Source organism: Bidens hawaiensis, unplaced genomic scaffold (genome assembly GCF_021521415.1).
Source record: "Bidens hawaiensis isolate Kalapana, Puna unplaced genomic scaffold, B.hawaiensis_p1.1 tig00049694_1, whole genome shotgun sequence".
NCBI classification, from domain to species: Eukaryota; Viridiplantae; Streptophyta; class Magnoliopsida; order Asterales; family Asteraceae; genus Bidens; species Bidens hawaiensis.
The window spans coordinates 32,822-50,312 of record NW_027498887.1 but is presented as its reverse complement, the minus strand read 5'-3'; the positions used below and the strand labels follow the sequence as shown (position 1 = coordinate 50,312).

Here is a 17,491-nt window from a genome sequence, read left to right as displayed (position 1 = left end):
TTTATAAAAATAAATATTTTGGTTATTATTATTTATCATAGCATGTGTTGGAAAAAAGATAAAATCCCTAAAGAGTAAAGCTAAGGAGTTGTTTGGTGTGCTAAAATGCGCAGGTGGTGAAGTGCGAGAGAGAATTAGTGGTATATGCGCATTCCCTTGTTTGGGGTTATTCTATTGTCAAATAACATGACCAACGTGTAACCACATGAATACATTATTAACGACGAATTTAGACTTGAACCTGAGACCTCATCCTTTCAAACACAGGTGTTTATAAACTTTGTCTTTATCAATTGACTACCACGGCACCACCCCATTGGTTGTTACATGATCATAGCTCCATAGACTATAAAGCTTTTTCGTTTTAAACATAAAACAAAAAAAATCATTTAGAAAGAAAAAAAATGTTTTCTAAAACTAGACGACTATTGCAGTATTAGTTAAAATATAACAAGGTATTGCTGTATTAATTAAAAGAGTATACATCTTTTTTAGGTTTGTACTAAACATTACGCTTAAAATGCATGCGATTATCGACTTATCGAGGATATTTTTATGAATTATCAATCAAGATATAGACTTATTTGAATCCAACATCGGTTATGACGATGGATCAAACTTTATTAACTGACTCGAATCAAATGGTGCCGTTATAACTTATAAATCATGAAAACCATATATAAACTTTTGCATCATCTTTTTAAGTTTTTGCATATGTTCTTGTAATATTATGGTTTTAAAAATAAACTTTTTATAAGTCAAATTACTTAACCTTTTAAAATTGCCCATTAACTATAATATCTTGGTAAATCATATTATACGTATGATATTATTACCACAATGTGTGGTATATACAACATATTTGTAGTATAATATACTGTATATATGTAGTGTGAAGGTTTTTTTAGTTATTTTATAAATAAAGTTCTCTTGTGAATTATTACAATTAAATATATAATTGTTATGAAATTATGTGATTTTCTATTTAAATTAAAGTCAGAATAATCCCTTAATATTTATATTCACAGAACTAAAAAAATGGAAATAAAAAGTTTTTGCCTTTACATTGATATGCTTAAACCTTGAAACCTATTCCCTAAAGGTATATTTGTCGCATTGGGAAACCATAATATTCTCAAGCTACATTTTTAATCTTTTTCTTTATTATATACTGTATATTTGTCATTTTGTTTTTTAGCTGGTCAAAAAGTGGTAATTGGCTTATATATTTATTGGTTTTAGAGGAAACTACTGAATATAAAAGTTAATTAAATAATAGCCAAATTAACTATAATCCAATTGGTTTTGAACATAGCTTGTGAGTTGTGACTTGTGACTTGTGACCACCCATAGAAACACTAAAAAATCATACAATATTGAATAAAAAATACCCTAAACAAGTTATGAAATAGATAAAGAAAAAATAGAATCACATAAAAGGGGCTATAAAAAAACAAATTGGATTTTAATTTTCTTTATATTGACTGATAAAAGTTAATATGAAAAATTTAACTTGAACTTTCAAATTTTTACCCTTTTTTGTCAAAAACAATTTCACTCACGTAATCATCATATATTTATACTAGATTTTCACTTAAAACGCTCACAAAGAAGGTATGTTTCCCCATTTCGCCCATGATCGTTCTTATGAGCGAAATTTAGTGAAATAAAATGTAATTATATAGTGATTATAAAAGTGGAATTTGCAATTAACAATGAAAGTGTAAGTTTTTGATATCTTTGATTACACTGTTTGTATGAATTATTATGAATTTATGTATTTTTTTTAAATTATGAAAAATCAATTTGTCAATAAAAAATGCTATTGAATAAATTGTTTATATCTTTTACAAATACATAATCAAATATATTTTTAGGTAAATCTAATAGTGTTTTCACTAGTCAAAGCAAAAGACCATTTTTTTTCAAATTTATTAGTCAAAACCAAAATTTGAATTATAATATTTCAACCCATAGAAGGTAAAGTGGTTCACCAATACCAAGCAACAACATCACATCCTTCATTTTTTTAGTCATGAACAACACAATAATGATACGATGTTAATATTTTGACCATTTGGTATTTTATTTTTAGTATAAAGTTTAAAATGTTTAATTAAAAAAAAGGTTTATTTTAGGTAGAACAGGGAAACATATCTCATAGTCATACATCATGATTGTCGAAATTTCGCGAAAAATAATTTGATGTACTAATAGGAGCGTTTTAGTAAGGCTCAATCGGTTATGGCAAAAGAATATACACTAAGAAAGGCCTTTCTATACGATTAATATATCATATACTAATCAGAAAAATTACGAATTTAGAGAATTGAAAAAAAGTCCTCCGTCATGCGTGTCCAGCTGTCCAAGGCCACCTTCCTAGAGGTTCTACTTTAATTTTAATCATGTATGCTCCCTTATGTTTATGCATATCATAATACGAGCCAATAACGAGTTTATTCTGTGAGATGATAAGTTGATAAGTTACAATATTTTAACTTGTAACTTTTCCATAACGACTCCCAAACAACTAGTTCAATTGTGTTTAATGCCAGTTGAGTTTTAAATAGTATCTTTATCTAAAACAACATAAACAAACACAAATAGTACACAAAGGTCTCACCCTCATATCAATGTTGGGATTGGAAGAGTACAAACAGGGTATTTTCAGGAATCGAGACCGGGTATGGTCAACAAAAGTCAAAAATTGTTCCGGGTATAGTGAGATATTTGATTGGATTTGATCGGTTTTATGTGTTTTTTCGGGTTTCAGGTAGGGTTGGGTCAGGTATTGGTGGAACCTGTTCTACCAATTTTGGGTAATTCCGGTACAGTTCCAAGGAGCCCAAAGCCCAATCTGTACCCGCGAGTAGGGTAGGGTAAAGTTCCATACCAGGTAGGAACTGCTGGGTCGGGTCTAGAACATTTTATGTGCACCTCAAGTTGAGAGGCTGTAACCTAAATATTTTTAGTTTTTTACTAAATCAAATATTGCATTCTCAAAAGAAAATCAAAGAATTAAAGCAACCCACATTAGTGTTTTTTAATCCTTAAGATTATATCAATCAAAAACTTTAAAATACCAACAAAGTTCAAAACAAACAATTTATCATATCATCATAACATGTCCTATATATATCAAATCAAATAACTGTTTTAACAAACAAACTTCCATAACCGTCTCGATCATCATCGCCTCACGCCTGATAAAAAGAACAAAAACACAATTATAAAACTACAAGCAAAAGTAAAAGTAACAAAATAGACAGGGAGTAGTAACGAGTTAAAACAGATAGAAGTTCGTAAAATAGTGATAAATTACATTGGCTTTAAGGTGATTTTTGACCCGATACCTTTGTAGTTAAGGTTGATTGTTCATAAAATAGAAGCAAGTTAGCATGTTTTAAGGTTTATGTAGTTCGGTTCACAGTTTGGTATTGCTGGTTTCCGTTCAACTGACGATTTGGAAACTAGAACCGACAGTTTAGCCTTTTTATTTATTTCACTTTCATTTTTGAAATATACATATACCAACAATTTGATGAAAGAAAATTATAAAATCAGTTAAAACCACCTAACCTCTAAAACCGCCTACCCAACCGGTTTGATGGTTTACCGTTCAACCGACGCTTTGGAAAATAGAACCGCCATTTTAGCCGTTATTTATTTAACTTTCATTCTTGAAATATGCATACTAACAATTTGAATCAATAAATCAGTTTAAACCACCTAACCACTAAAAACCGTCAACCCACCCAACTCAACCCAACCAGTTTGATTTGGCTCGGATTCTTTTGGTCATAACCAGACCTTTAAACAGACATAATTAACTGTAACTTGCCTTGTTAGCAATGTTGTTGGAGAGCCAGTCCAGCCCCTCGTAAAGTCCTTCCCCAGAGGTGGCACAGGTGCTCTGGATGTACCTGAAAAACGTTTTTTTTTTCTTTTAAGTTTCTGGTATGAAAACTAAAACCAAATAATAAATTATATATTAAATACCTAAAACTGGAAAGGGTAATCATAAACATTTTAGACACGGTGCATTGATTTAATTTTACTGGAACACAAAGACAGAATTTACTTTTAAAATTTATAAATCAAAAATGCCCAAGCTTCAAATAACGAGCTTATTATTTATATAAAAATAAAGGAATTTTATCAGGGATAAATTAACAGTCACATAATAAATATGATTGCTATGTAAAAATAGTTTTGATAAATATACGCTAAATCATATATACTATTTTGACCCATATGTATAATACATATGGGTAAAAAGCATAAAAAAACATGCCAATAGAAAACTAGAATTTAAACCGCAATTACATATAGATAAATACCATTTTTGTTCGTTTTTAAAATTTGTAGACGGATAATAAATAGCAATTAGAAAACTAGAATTTAAGCCGCCTATATATAACATGCTGAGGTGGCAGAAAGAGTGGTTATAAAAAAGTATTGTTTTTTAATTTGAAGATAACTATTATAATAAATGGTACCACTAAAGTCAAATATTAAAAGATGCATAATTTGAAAGAAACCAATGTCGACAACAATGATGACTTTGTAAGCATCTGAATACATATAAAGCAACATTTAAAAAATTTACCAGTGGCGTTGACGGAGAGAGTGAAGGCCAAGCTTATCGGTGATTTCAGCAGCATTCATTGCATTAGGCAGATCTTGTTTGTTAGCAAACACAAGAAGGACTGCATCCCTTAGCTCATCCTACAGTATACACTTATCTAATTACAAACATTCTTAAATATGCTACAAATAAATATAGAGAAACTCACATATATTGTCCATGTGACAATAAGCAAACATATTTGGGATATCCAATTCAATAGATGATCTAATGAACAAAAGACTCGCTTTGTACTTCTAAAAAAAACTCAAATACTCAAATAAAATACAAGAAAAACGGTTGTGTGCCGATAAAATGACCAAAAAAAATCTGTCAATTCAAAAATAGTTACAGATGTGCAAATTTGTTCAAGCATTTCAGAGATTTAGCAGCATAAAATGAAGACACAAACAAACCCAAAAACGAACATATTTGTGATTTTTTCTTAAATAAATTTTCTTTTAACTTTAGGGTCTCAAGTCTCAACAGCATCATAGAAGCTTTGCTTACTTCTTTTTTCAAACTTATACTATGCAACTGAATAAGAATAGATTACAAAATGCCGATGATATATAAAAGATACGCCCACAGCCTTTAAAAAATTGTCCACCTTTCTACTTAGTTTGTTTTGAAACATGTCAACTAAATCGCATTGATGATATCATGATAGTTTCTAACGTTATGACTTATGCGTCCTTTAAAGAGTAAAAGTGGCAATGTGGCATTAAGTTATCAACCAACGCATTACCTATACATTCTTAAAATCGATTTTTTTTCGAATGAAGTAAAAATTGTCAAAGCATGAGATAGACCGAAAACTAACATGCTTTGATGAATGTGTGAAAGCAAAGATAGTTGCAATTAACATGTATATTTACCTCATTCAACATCCTGTGCAACTCATCTCTTGCCTCGACAACTCTGTCTCTATCATTGCTATCAACAACAAAGATAAGACCCTGTGTGTTCTGGAAGTAGTGCCTCCATAGTGGACGGATCTGCGTTTAATAGTTCAAAATAAACTTTAAAAGGTCACACATAAATAATTGTTTTATATATTTTAGTCCCATGATTTTTTTTATATTTGATATTACTTCTATAGAGTTCAAAATAAACTTACATGGTTGACAAAAAGATATTTATGTCACTATTTATAAAAGGAAAATTATTTGTTGTAACTTAATAAAAAAAAAGCCGAAAATCAAGAAACTATTCTACCTTGTCCTGACCCCCGACATCCCACACAGTGAAACTGATGTTTTTGTACTCAACAGTCTCCACGTTAAATCCTGCACAGAAGAGACCAAAACAAATTCTTAAAAACTCATATATACGAAACTATGGAATCACAAGTTACTAAATGTAATGTCTAAAGATATACCTAATGCTAATGCCACTTGGCTTCCATCCATGGATGGATGCGAAGTAGCATTAGGCACATTTTTATTCATATGTATCACTTTTCAAAATCAAAAATATATCCTTATATTTTCTGTTCTGTTTTTTTCAATGCCGTCCGGAACGCTACGTGAAGTGAATTATATTACTAAATAGAAATTGGTTATAAAAAGACGTACCAATAGTGGGGATGGTAGTCACAATCTCCCCAAGCTTGAGCTTGTACAATATGGTGGTCTTACCAGCTGCATCGAGACCCACCATCAGTATGCGCATCTCTTTCTTGGCAAAAAGTCGACTGAAGAGTTTGGTAAATGTAAGCCCCATCCTTGTTTTTCTGATGACGATCCCTGCAAAAGGTCAACTTTACTCTTTTAGTCAAACTACTACAATTTACAAAACAGTAGTGTCTTAATGTCTGAAATTTATGGTAACGATAGAGTGTGATTAAACCTAATAAAGAAACATCACGACTGAAAATATGGAACCAAATAGAATAACTACAAAGAAATTTTAGTGAATAATAGAAACCAAACACTGATGTAACAGAATGTGATTTAAAAAAAAACAAGGATCCAAAATAAGTTGCTGTGTCATCATACTACATTCCAATTAACTGTTTAAGCTCAGTATATATAGAAAAGCACATCTAGCCTAGATATCAAATAATAAAATTACCAACACCGCAACAAATAATCATTAAACTTTATAACAAGATAACAAAGAACTAACAAATATTAGTAGAACTACAATTGTTTTTGACAAAAAAAGTTTGCTAGTGGTAAAACAAAGACCATCCAGAGCAGAAGTAGATCTTAAATCATCATCAAGAGCTTGAGTAAGATCCAATGAAATGGCGCAAAATAACTAATATTATATAAAGCAACTAGATCCACACATAAAACCTATAGTTTTCAGAGATCTGCTAAACCAAACCAACAGATTCATAGTTCAACACACAATTAATTTAAAAGAAAGCAAAACAGTCCACCTAAATGTGATAGAACACAGAGAACTACATAAACACAAACAAAACCAATGGTCTATAATTCTAGTTTCAACTCATTCAAGTTTAAAAACGCGGATTACAAACATTGATTAAGTAAATACTAACATCACAATTTCACACGTAAATAGAACCCCTAACGCGCATAACAAAAATCACAATATCGAAAATCAACAAAAACCTATGAATTCAAACAAATAACAAAATTTCACTGAAAAAATTCTCAAATGCATCAGATCAAAAAGACAGAGACATGTTATTTGAGAAAATGAAGTTAAATTGTAGTTATAAGCTTTCATTTATTGATCTATGATCTAGAACTCTATATTCATCGATTTCATTAATGTGAACATCTCCAATCTACACGATTCACAGATCGGATCGCAAGATCTTCAAACAGACAACCGGAACTCATAACATGTATATAAAAACACTAAATCGCATAACAAAACTCACAATTTAACATAAAAATCATCAAAAACCTACAACACCAACCTAAATAACACAATTCACCTAACAAATTCTCAACTGCATCAGATCAGCGTAACAGAAACTTATTATTTGTTCGAGATCTTCAAACCGACAATCAAAACTCATAGCACGTAAAAAGAAACCCTAACACGTATAACGAGAATCACAACTCTCATCAAAAACCTATCACAAAACGAATTCTCAATTGCATCCGATCAACAAAACATAAACATACTATTAGATCAATTAGCTATAGCATAATCACTTGTGATAAACAACTAGATCTGAGATTAACACAACTGAACTGAAATTGAGATTTCAGATCGGAATTCATAACACATAAATTAGAAACCCTTACGTATAACAAAACGCACAAATTCGAACAAAAATGATCAAAAAAACCTATAAATTAAACCTAAACAGCACAATTTCACCGAGCAAATCCTCAACTGCATTAGATCAACATAACATAAACATATTATCCTACCGATTAGCACATAACACAATTTGATCAATTCATTTCATCCTACAAACAGTTAGATCTGAGATTAACACAATAACTGAATATCCAAATCGAGATTCGAAATCAGATTAGAAAACGTAAACAGAACCCTAACATGCATAACAAAGCTCACAATTCCGAACAAATCATCAACTGCATTAGATCAACATAACCTAAACATATTATATTCGATCAATTAACTAGCACATAACATGATTGACTGATTGAACTTAGCATATAAACAATTAGATCTGAGATTAACACAATAATGAAACTCACGGTTTCAAAAATAAATCATCAAAAACATAAACAGCACAATTTCACCTTACAAATCCTGAATTGCATCAGATCAACATAACATAAACATATTATTACTCGATCGATTAGCACATAACATAAACATATTATTATTCGATCAATTAACTAGCACATAACATGATTGACTGATTGAACTTAGCATATAAACAATTAGATCTGAGATTAACACAATAATGAAACTCACGGTTTCAAAAATAAATCATCAAAAACATAAACAGCACAATTTCACCTTACAAATCCTGAATTGCATCAGATCAACATAACATAAACATATTATTACTCGATCGATTAGCACATAACATAAACATATTATTATTCGATCAATTAACTAGATTCGAAATCAGATTAGAAAACGTAAACAGAACCCTAACATGCATAACAAAGCTCACAATTCCGAACAAATCATCAACTGCATTAGATCAACATAACCTAAACATATTATATTCGATCAATTAACTAGCACATAACATGATTGACTGATTGAACTTAGCATATAAACAATTAGATCTGAGATTAACACAATAATGAAACTCACGGTTTCAAAAATAAATCATCAAAAACATAAACAGCACAATTTCACCTTACAAATCCTGAATTGCATCAGATCAACATAACATAAACATATTATTACTCGATCGATTAGCACATAACATAAACATATTATTATTCGATCAATTAACTAGCACATAACATGATTGACTGATTGAACTTAGCATATAAACAATTAGATCTGAGATTAACACAATAATGAAACTCACGGTTTCAAAAATAAATCATCAAAAACCTAAACAGCACAATTTCACCTTACAAATCCTGAATTGCATCAGATCAACATAACATAAACATATTATTACTCGATCGATTAGCACATAACATAAACATATTATTATTCGATCAATTAACTAGCACATAACATGACTTGACTGATTGAACTTAGCATATAAACAATTAGATCTGAGATTAACACGATAATGAAACTCGCAATTTCAAAAATAAATCATCAAAAACCTAAACACCACAAGTTCACCTTACAAATCCTCAATTGCATCAGATCAACATAACCTAAACATATTATTATTCGATCGATTAGCACATAACATAGCTTGAAGGATTCATTTCAATTTCATCCTATAAACAGTTAGATCTGAGATTAACACAATAATGAAACTCACAATTTCAGCCAAAATCCGTCAAAAACCTACAAATTCAACACAATTTTACCTAACAAATCCTCAATTGCATCAGATCAACATAACCTAAAATATTATTATCCGATCGATTAGCATAGATTAGCAGCAGATAACGTAATTTAATCGATTCATTTCAACGTACAAACAATTAGATCTGAGATTAACAAGATATATAATAAGGATTGAAATTGAGATGATGATGATGATGATGATGATTATTATTATTATTATTATTATTATTATTATTATTATTATTATTATTATTATGTTGGTTACCTGAGAGAGAAGAAGGTTGTTTTGGGGAAAGAGGGATCGATCGATCTGAAAAATGAGTGTGGGAAATGATGTGATTAATAGAGGTTGCGTGAATCGTCAACGGATGCTTCTTTTTCAAAATGTCCAAAATACCCTTGGCGTTACTCAAATGCTAACAGTGTCATTAGTAACACTTCCGGAAAAGAATATTATCATTCAACTAGTTTTCTCGAGCGGGTACGGGTACCGAATCTTGCGTTTCGGGATCGGTATGGTTTGGTATGTTGTTGGTATATCCCGAATTTTTGTTTCGGTACCGGTATCAAGATTTTGGGAAAGTCTGGATCAGGAATTTCGGTACCTGATGAAAAGGTGGGCAATGGCGAAGCTTAGACATACACGTCGAGGGGTCGGATTCAATATGTATAAAAAAAATTCATAGACTTGAGGGGGTGGGCTCAAAATTTCGGCCGGAAACATGTGAATTTACACCATGTATAAAAATTCCTGGCTGAAAAAGGATAAATTTACACTGTCGAGCGAAAAAACGGAGGAGGTCGGGCTCAATATTTCGGTCGTAAACGGGTAAATTTACACTATATATAAAAATTTCCGGGCAAAAAGGATGAATTTACACTACAAAGCAAAAAAAGAGGGGTTCGGGCTCAAAGTTTCAAGCAGAATCGGGTAAATTTACACTATGTATAAAAAATCAAGCGAAAAAGGATAACTTTACACTACGAGCGAAAAAACGGAGGGGGCCGGGGCCACCCCTGGCCCCAACTAAGCTATGCCCCTGCAGGTGGGAGATCGTGTGTTCGAGTCTCGGCTAGAGCGTTTTATTACAAGTTGGGTAAAAGAGTTTTCCCGGTTGTGAGTTTCCTCTAGGGTGGGTGGGCTAGTCACCACGTTACGTTTTTCAGGATGAAAGGATTATCTATTTGCTAGGGTGATTTCGGAGTTTGAGCCTTTGATTTTCCAAAAAAAATGATGCAAAGGTGAATATATACCACTGTACCAGGGTGTTTATATGTTCGGGTTTCTTATTTGGTTTTGGTTAGCTTTCATTTGAATCGAACATGAACTGAATCGAATTTAAAATAGACATAATCAAAAAGTGAATTTGAATTTGGTTAATTGGTTCGGTTTTGGTTTAAAACAAACAGAAAATGTAAATATTAACTAGATGTTTGTTTATCAGTTTGAGTATTAGATTCCTCTGGTCAGTGTGTTTTGGCTTTTAATGGGTTGGTTGTTAAATAAATAAATAGCTAACTTTGTTCGGTTGAAACTAGACCGTAAACAACAACCAAACCCAGTAAATCCCACATAACTAGACCAGATGTTTATAAACGGTTTCGGCTTGGTTCAATTTGAATGCTTGTAACCGAATATCAAACACCCCTACTATATGTTTTATATGTTAAACATAATTTTTTTTTTTTAAATAATCGAAGTTTTATATAATTTACTATAAAACGATTACAATAAAGTGGCAGGCAAACGGGCAACAAGCTGCGCCGCAACCCCCTTTTGAACAGCAAAGTCAATCCTGCTAAAAACGAAGCTTTGAGACCTAGAAGCTGAAGAGGTTCCGTGTACGACGCGCTGAACCCTACTCAAAAATTTCACAGCCTCTGGAGCCAGAAAACCAAATGTATCAAAGGCAAATGGTAGAAAGACATGTTGATTATCTAAACAAGCTTTCTCGTGTTTAACAACTTTGCCCGATTCAGCCTTCAACGCAGCCTGACCCATAACAAACCCACGGTCCCTGAGCCCAACAAGAGGAGACACTCCTATAAGATCCACACAAGCGTGTTTCCCCCCTGCCCACCCGAACACAAGAATATCAGCTGGTCGTAAAGTAGACCTCCCTTCAATAGGATCCGTGAGAAAGTTAACAGGGGCCTCCTTTTTAGCAGAAATCCCTGCCCGTTTAAGAACATCACACAGAACATCCCTAACCATATCATGTCTGTATTTAAAGCCAGGCAATTCTTTGCAATGCACCGCATGGTCACCAAAAGAATCCAAACAGACCTTGCGACAAATTGGGCAAGGTTCATCCGTCGGGAACATAGGGATCATTAACCGGTACTTAAGGATAGCCCGATACTCCAAACCCGACAAACGTTGGCCTAATCCTTCAATGGGGATAGCCGTTAGAAAATCCTGAGCCCGAGGAGCCCGAAGGCATTCAAACACCGCCTTTTGGCGAGGGGATAGATCAAACTTCACTTCTAAACTCTTGACGATTCCACTAAATAAGGCACTCGCCACAACATATTGGGCTTTAGGGGGGGCGGTGTCCTTATTAGAGAACCCGCTAAGATCAAAATCTGGAAGTGAAGTACGTAAACGATCCATCGCACACCCATAATCAGAGTCCAACCTATGAATATCACAACCCCGAAGAATATGGTCTTGCAAACACCACGACTGTGCTCTCGAAGCCACAAAAGCATATGTAGATACATCCTCGGCCGAACAGAGACCCAACCCCACATAACGGATCGGAAGTGACGCCAACCTCCATTGGAGATCCCCAAAGAACGGACCTCCACAAACCACGATGTCCTCAATCACCCTTCGAAGACCATTGTCAAATATAGAAACAGCTTCCCCCACATACATAGGTTGGCATGTTCTCAAACCGAACAAAAGCTTGGCGACTCCCATACATGAGCGAAGCAAAAGAAGCTCGCATTGAGGATCCCGAAGTCTTGGGAGACAGCTCATCAGTTCCACAGCGCTAGATGCCCTTTTCATAGCCAAACTGCTTATAAACCCCGCATCCTGGCTTACAGCACCACCAAGGAGTTTCACGCCAAGCACCGGCCTTCCAATCCCGCAAGGGAACAACCCCTCCTGTGCCTTCACCCCATTGCATGTTGGCCAAAATAACTCTGTTTTCTTAACGTTTAATTCAAGACCCAAACGAGGCCCCTCAGACCTGATAATATCTAATGCTTTGGCTACCTCTCTAGTATCCCCGATAATCGTGCCATCATCCAAGTACCAAGCATGAAAGAGAAGCTTGCACCGATCTCTGATTTGGTGAACAAGTGGGTGCAAAGCTAAGGCAAAAAGGAGATGCCCAATAGGGTCCCCCTGTTGAACCCAGTGGTGGATTTAATGAAAGTATCACCCACATATAACCTAGCCGACTGCCCATATAAAAAATCAACCCAAAGAGAAATGGAAGGACATCGACTCCGAACCTCATGTAGAAGGGTCGTCCTATCTACTAAGTTGAAGGCATTGGAGAAATCAACAGTAAGCATAGCCAATGACCCATCCGAATGAAACTGATTTAGAAACATGTTCGCGCTATGAAGCACGGCCTCTGCCCCACTGGGGACTCCCACCCCAAATTGAAAGTCACCGAGGTATTTAACCATCTCCTTCCCGACACCCCTCATAGCCACCTTAGAGACCAACCGCCTCTAAATGGCCCCAACGGCAATAGGTCTAATCCCATTGTCCGGTTTAAGCAACGGCGTAAGTGGGGCAGACGCAACAAACTCTGCCAACACCTTAGGACACCTTCCCCCCAAAAATAAATTAACCACCGCAGAGATAGCCTTGAGCAAACCATCCGCAATCGGAGACCCCTCTCCGCACAACGCATCTAAAATGTGTTGGGCTCGCAAACCGTCCCGCCCACACGAAGTCCCTTTAGGGAAAGACTTAATGCACCCAAGCACACTATCAACGTCCACGACAAGGGGAGACTCAGAAAGCAAGGAAGCAGGCATAATCGGAGGTGCCATGATGGGATGCTTAGACAACGAAGCGTTCAAAGTATCCTTACCGAAAGGTGCAACCCCTGAAGAGCATAATACCTTGACCGCAGCAGTGAAATGCCCGTCCGCAACTTTTCGCAAACATTGTTTAACATTGGCGCCCAACCCGGCGTTGTCAGACTCGGGTACAAACGCATCACCACCCGGGGCATCTCCTAGGGGTTGGTTAAAAAGCGATATAAGGAGCTCAAAGAAACCGTCACGGTCACCCCAAGCGGATAGCGACCGTTGAATAATTCGGCATTGCTCAGACTTTCTATTGCCAGACCTGCGTTGCTGACGATTAGAAGGTCTGAAAACTCGTAAGGTGCAACGTGGTAACAACAACAGTTTCACCCACTCCTCAACAGACTCTGGCATAGCCGCCACCTTACCCAGAGCACCCACTAAGGCTTGGGAAAAAGCCATACGACAACTATGAGGAATGTTTTTAACAGTCGTAATAGGAAGAGTGAAGACACGCTCAAGGAGAGCTACATCCACCTCCACCCTTCCCACCGCGACAACTTCCCTCCCAACATGTGGCTTCGCAATCCCCACTATATATTCCTCCACATCTCCCGTGACACACTTGTACCAGACCGACCCGTCATCATGATGGCACCCCCGACGGAGAGCATGTGACTCCATACACGCTCCACACATCCACCTACGCGAGACCTTTAAAGCCTCACCAACCGAAATAAACAAATCCAAATTTGTCGAGATCGCCTTCCGTAAGGTCTCTTTCTTGTCATCCGATGACAAATGAAGCCGCTTAATATGTGCGGCCAATCGAACCCCCTTGGACCCCGGTAATCCATCCGGGCAACAGTGGAAGCCTCTAAACGGACACGGCCAAACAACCTCCTCAATAGCCCCGGTCATACCACCCCCGACCCACAAAACACCCCGGTAGCCAAGTACCACACCAAGAAAAATAATAATAAAATAAAACTCGAGTTGAGTTTGAGGAATGAACACCCGAACCAAAGAGGAAGGAGGAGAGCAACCACCCGTTGCCCTCCCCTCCTCAAAACACCAAAAACAAAGATTATTTCATTGAGGCGTTTTGTCAAACACCTGGCGGGCAAACTATTTTCTTCAAAATTTTAGTTGATGATGATTCCTTTTTAAATGTACAAAGTGAAAATGGGATTTGATGAAGTATGGATGATTGAGTGTGCTATAAGCTAAAATAAAGAAAATGTATGGTTGAAGATATTGGGTTCGGTCAAAAGTTCAAAGAAGGAAAATAAGTTGGGTGGGTCAAACTTCTAAGAGAGTGACAGATTCGGCACCCATTTTCATAATAATATATATCAATGCAAAACACGTGTTAAACATTGGTTCGTATGTTGAACGAACCACGACTCGATCTTCTTCTCCGGTAGCTTAAGATCTGCAATGGTTTTTGGGGGTGTGGAGGTGACTGCTAAGAAATCTCAAGGATCTCTTGTTTACAGACACAAAAATGGTTATGGTGGTGGCTCTTATTGAGAACAACCCTTAATAAGGAGGTGGAGACCTCCTTATATAGGGAGCCTCATGGCCACCATCATGGTACCCTAATGGGCCTAGCCCAGTTAGGGTTACCTCCACAAAACCCCCTCAGCCCAATAATATTGTATTAGTCCATATAATAAAATAAGCCAAACATAATAAATTAAGGTCGTAAGCCGGGTTTAGTACCATACCCCTACAAGCCCCCCAAGTCCAGTGTTGCTCCTAGGCGTGCAAGCGTTTAGGTGGAGCGCTGGACTTCATAAGGTGTGTTAGGATATGAGGCGGTTTTTTCCTCTTTCTTCGGCCTTGTCTTTATTGTCTTTGAGTTTTGAGAGGTTTCCTCCATGATGGTGACATGTTGTGATCCTTATGATAATAATGGTGCACTGGCATGAATAAGATATAGCACGCATCATAACAGTAGTGGCGCGGGGCCTGATAAAAGATAGAGTGCGCATCTCGATAATAATGTAATGCAACTTGCGCGCGAGGCAGCTTACGAGCTACAAAAATAATGAAGCTTGCGCGCGAGGCGACTTACGAGCTATAAAATAACGAAGCATGCGCGAGTTGCGGCTTATGAGCTATAATATGATGATAATGACTGGCCCACAAGGGCCTCTTCTACGCAGAATGACTATCCCGGCTTGTCTTCAAAATAATAATGGAGGCACAAACGGCCAGATAATAATAATAATGTCATAGGTGCTTGTGCGACTCGTAGCCGAAACTGCAAAAACATATCAACTAAAAGTGGATGTATTACAAGGTTCCCATCCTCGGGTAAATTATGAGGTGTGCCCAACCTACGTTGGTGCGTGGCCGTTTGGGATATTATTAGGCTCCCGGCCTTTATGTTTGGCGCGTGGCCATGCGGGATATTATTAGGCTCCCGACCTTTATGTTTGGCGCGTGGCCGTTTGGGATATTATTAGGCTCCCGACCTTTATGTTTGGCGCGTGGCCGTTTGGGATATTATTAGGCTCCCGACCTTTATGTTTGGCGCGTGGCCGTTTGGGATATTATTAGGCTCCCGACCTTTATGTTTGGCGCGTGGCCGTTTGGGATATTATTAGGCTCCCGACCTTTATGTTTGGCGCGTGGCCGTTTGGGATATTAATAGGCTCCCGTCCTCGGGCAAATTATGAGGTGTGCCCAACCTAATATTTGGACGTCTTCCATCCAAAGATGTAGTGGTGATATACCATGATAATCCCCCAGTTCATTGCTACTAAGTAATGTTAGTAGCATTGAAGTAATAGAGTTGTTAATAATGTTTCAATCCCGTGCGCGGACGAGTGTAAACAACATTTTATATCATGTATAAAAATGATAGTTGTTATTTTAAGATGCGATATGAGATTAAATAATCGTTCATAGTCATATTTACTAATAATCGTCCCAAAGATTTGGTAATATACACGTTTATTAGTAAAGTCTATGACATCGTCCATTTCATTTCATAAACAAATATGACTTTTTTTTAGTTTATTAATAAAAATGAAAATCGTGTCAAGACATGACTTGAATATCCGAATGCTTTATGATAGTATGCCTATACATCCGGATATATATATAAAAAGAAAATTATTACCTTATTAAGGTTCTGACTTTGGATACCATAGCTTTGGCGTGTGGATAACGCAACACTAATTTATGGACACCATGGTTGCACGTGTTCACAAAGCCAAAAATAAATAAGCACACCAAGTTGAAGGGACTGTTGTGAAACTTGGTTATCAAATTCTTCTCTGAAAATTTCATCCTTTCACGTGATGTTATAAAGTCACTTGCTTCCCATCTTTTTTTTTGTTGTTGAAATGTGAGTTTTTCACAAAAGTGAGAGTGAATATTCAAGGACAGAGCTGTGGAGGAAAGCACATTAAAGAGCATCTATGTAACAGGGGTGGCTTGCTAAGAGCGTTGTTGGCTCGCGGTTGTTCGGAGTTCATTCCTCTCGAACATGTAAGTGATCCGCGGTTTGCCTGCAAGGGCTTTCGATTGACCCGCAAATGTTCCGGTTAAGTTATATACTTGACCCGCGTAGCGGAACTGACCCGCCGGAATTTGCACGAAACATTTTAGCTGATCCGCGGAAGCTAGAAGATATGACCGCGGAAGCCATAAATTACCCGCCATTGTTTTGATTGGAGCTTTTCACGGGTCTGCGGAAGCTATGGCGCGGAAGCTGAAAACGACCTGCCATTGTCTTCCTCGGAGTTTTTTAGGTGATCCGCGGAAGCTAGAAGATATGACCGCGGAAGCCATTATGGGTCTTCATTACGGGGACGTCACCCAAGTTCACGACTTTAACTCGCAGATGATCCGCACGGGTTTTCTTTAGATGAGGTGATAATTTTGATGAAACAATCCTTTGAGTGATTGTTCTTGAAATAAATAAGGATGGAAGTTTGAGGGGTTTAATGAAAA

At 36.3% G+C, this 17,491-nt stretch overlaps 1 protein-coding gene across 1 annotated transcript; it reads right to left on the bottom strand.

The window, feature by feature from the left end:
- Positions 1-3,020: 3,020 nt before the first annotated feature.
- On the bottom strand, positions 3,021-9,901 carry LOC143598141 (ADP-ribosylation factor 2-like). Its single transcript, XM_077076438.1, has 7 exons — positions 9,789-9,901; positions 6,205-6,375; positions 5,846-5,916; positions 5,506-5,625; positions 4,610-4,728; positions 3,838-3,923; positions 3,021-3,196 (listed from the first exon to the last, which is right to left on the bottom strand). The coding sequence occupies exons 2-7, from the start codon at positions 6,350-6,352 to the stop codon at positions 3,144-3,146; spliced, it is 597 nt and encodes a 198-aa protein (XP_076932553.1). The 5' UTR covers positions 6,353-6,375; positions 9,789-9,901; the 3' UTR covers positions 3,021-3,143.
- Between the last annotated feature and the right edge of the window lie 7,590 nt (positions 9,902-17,491).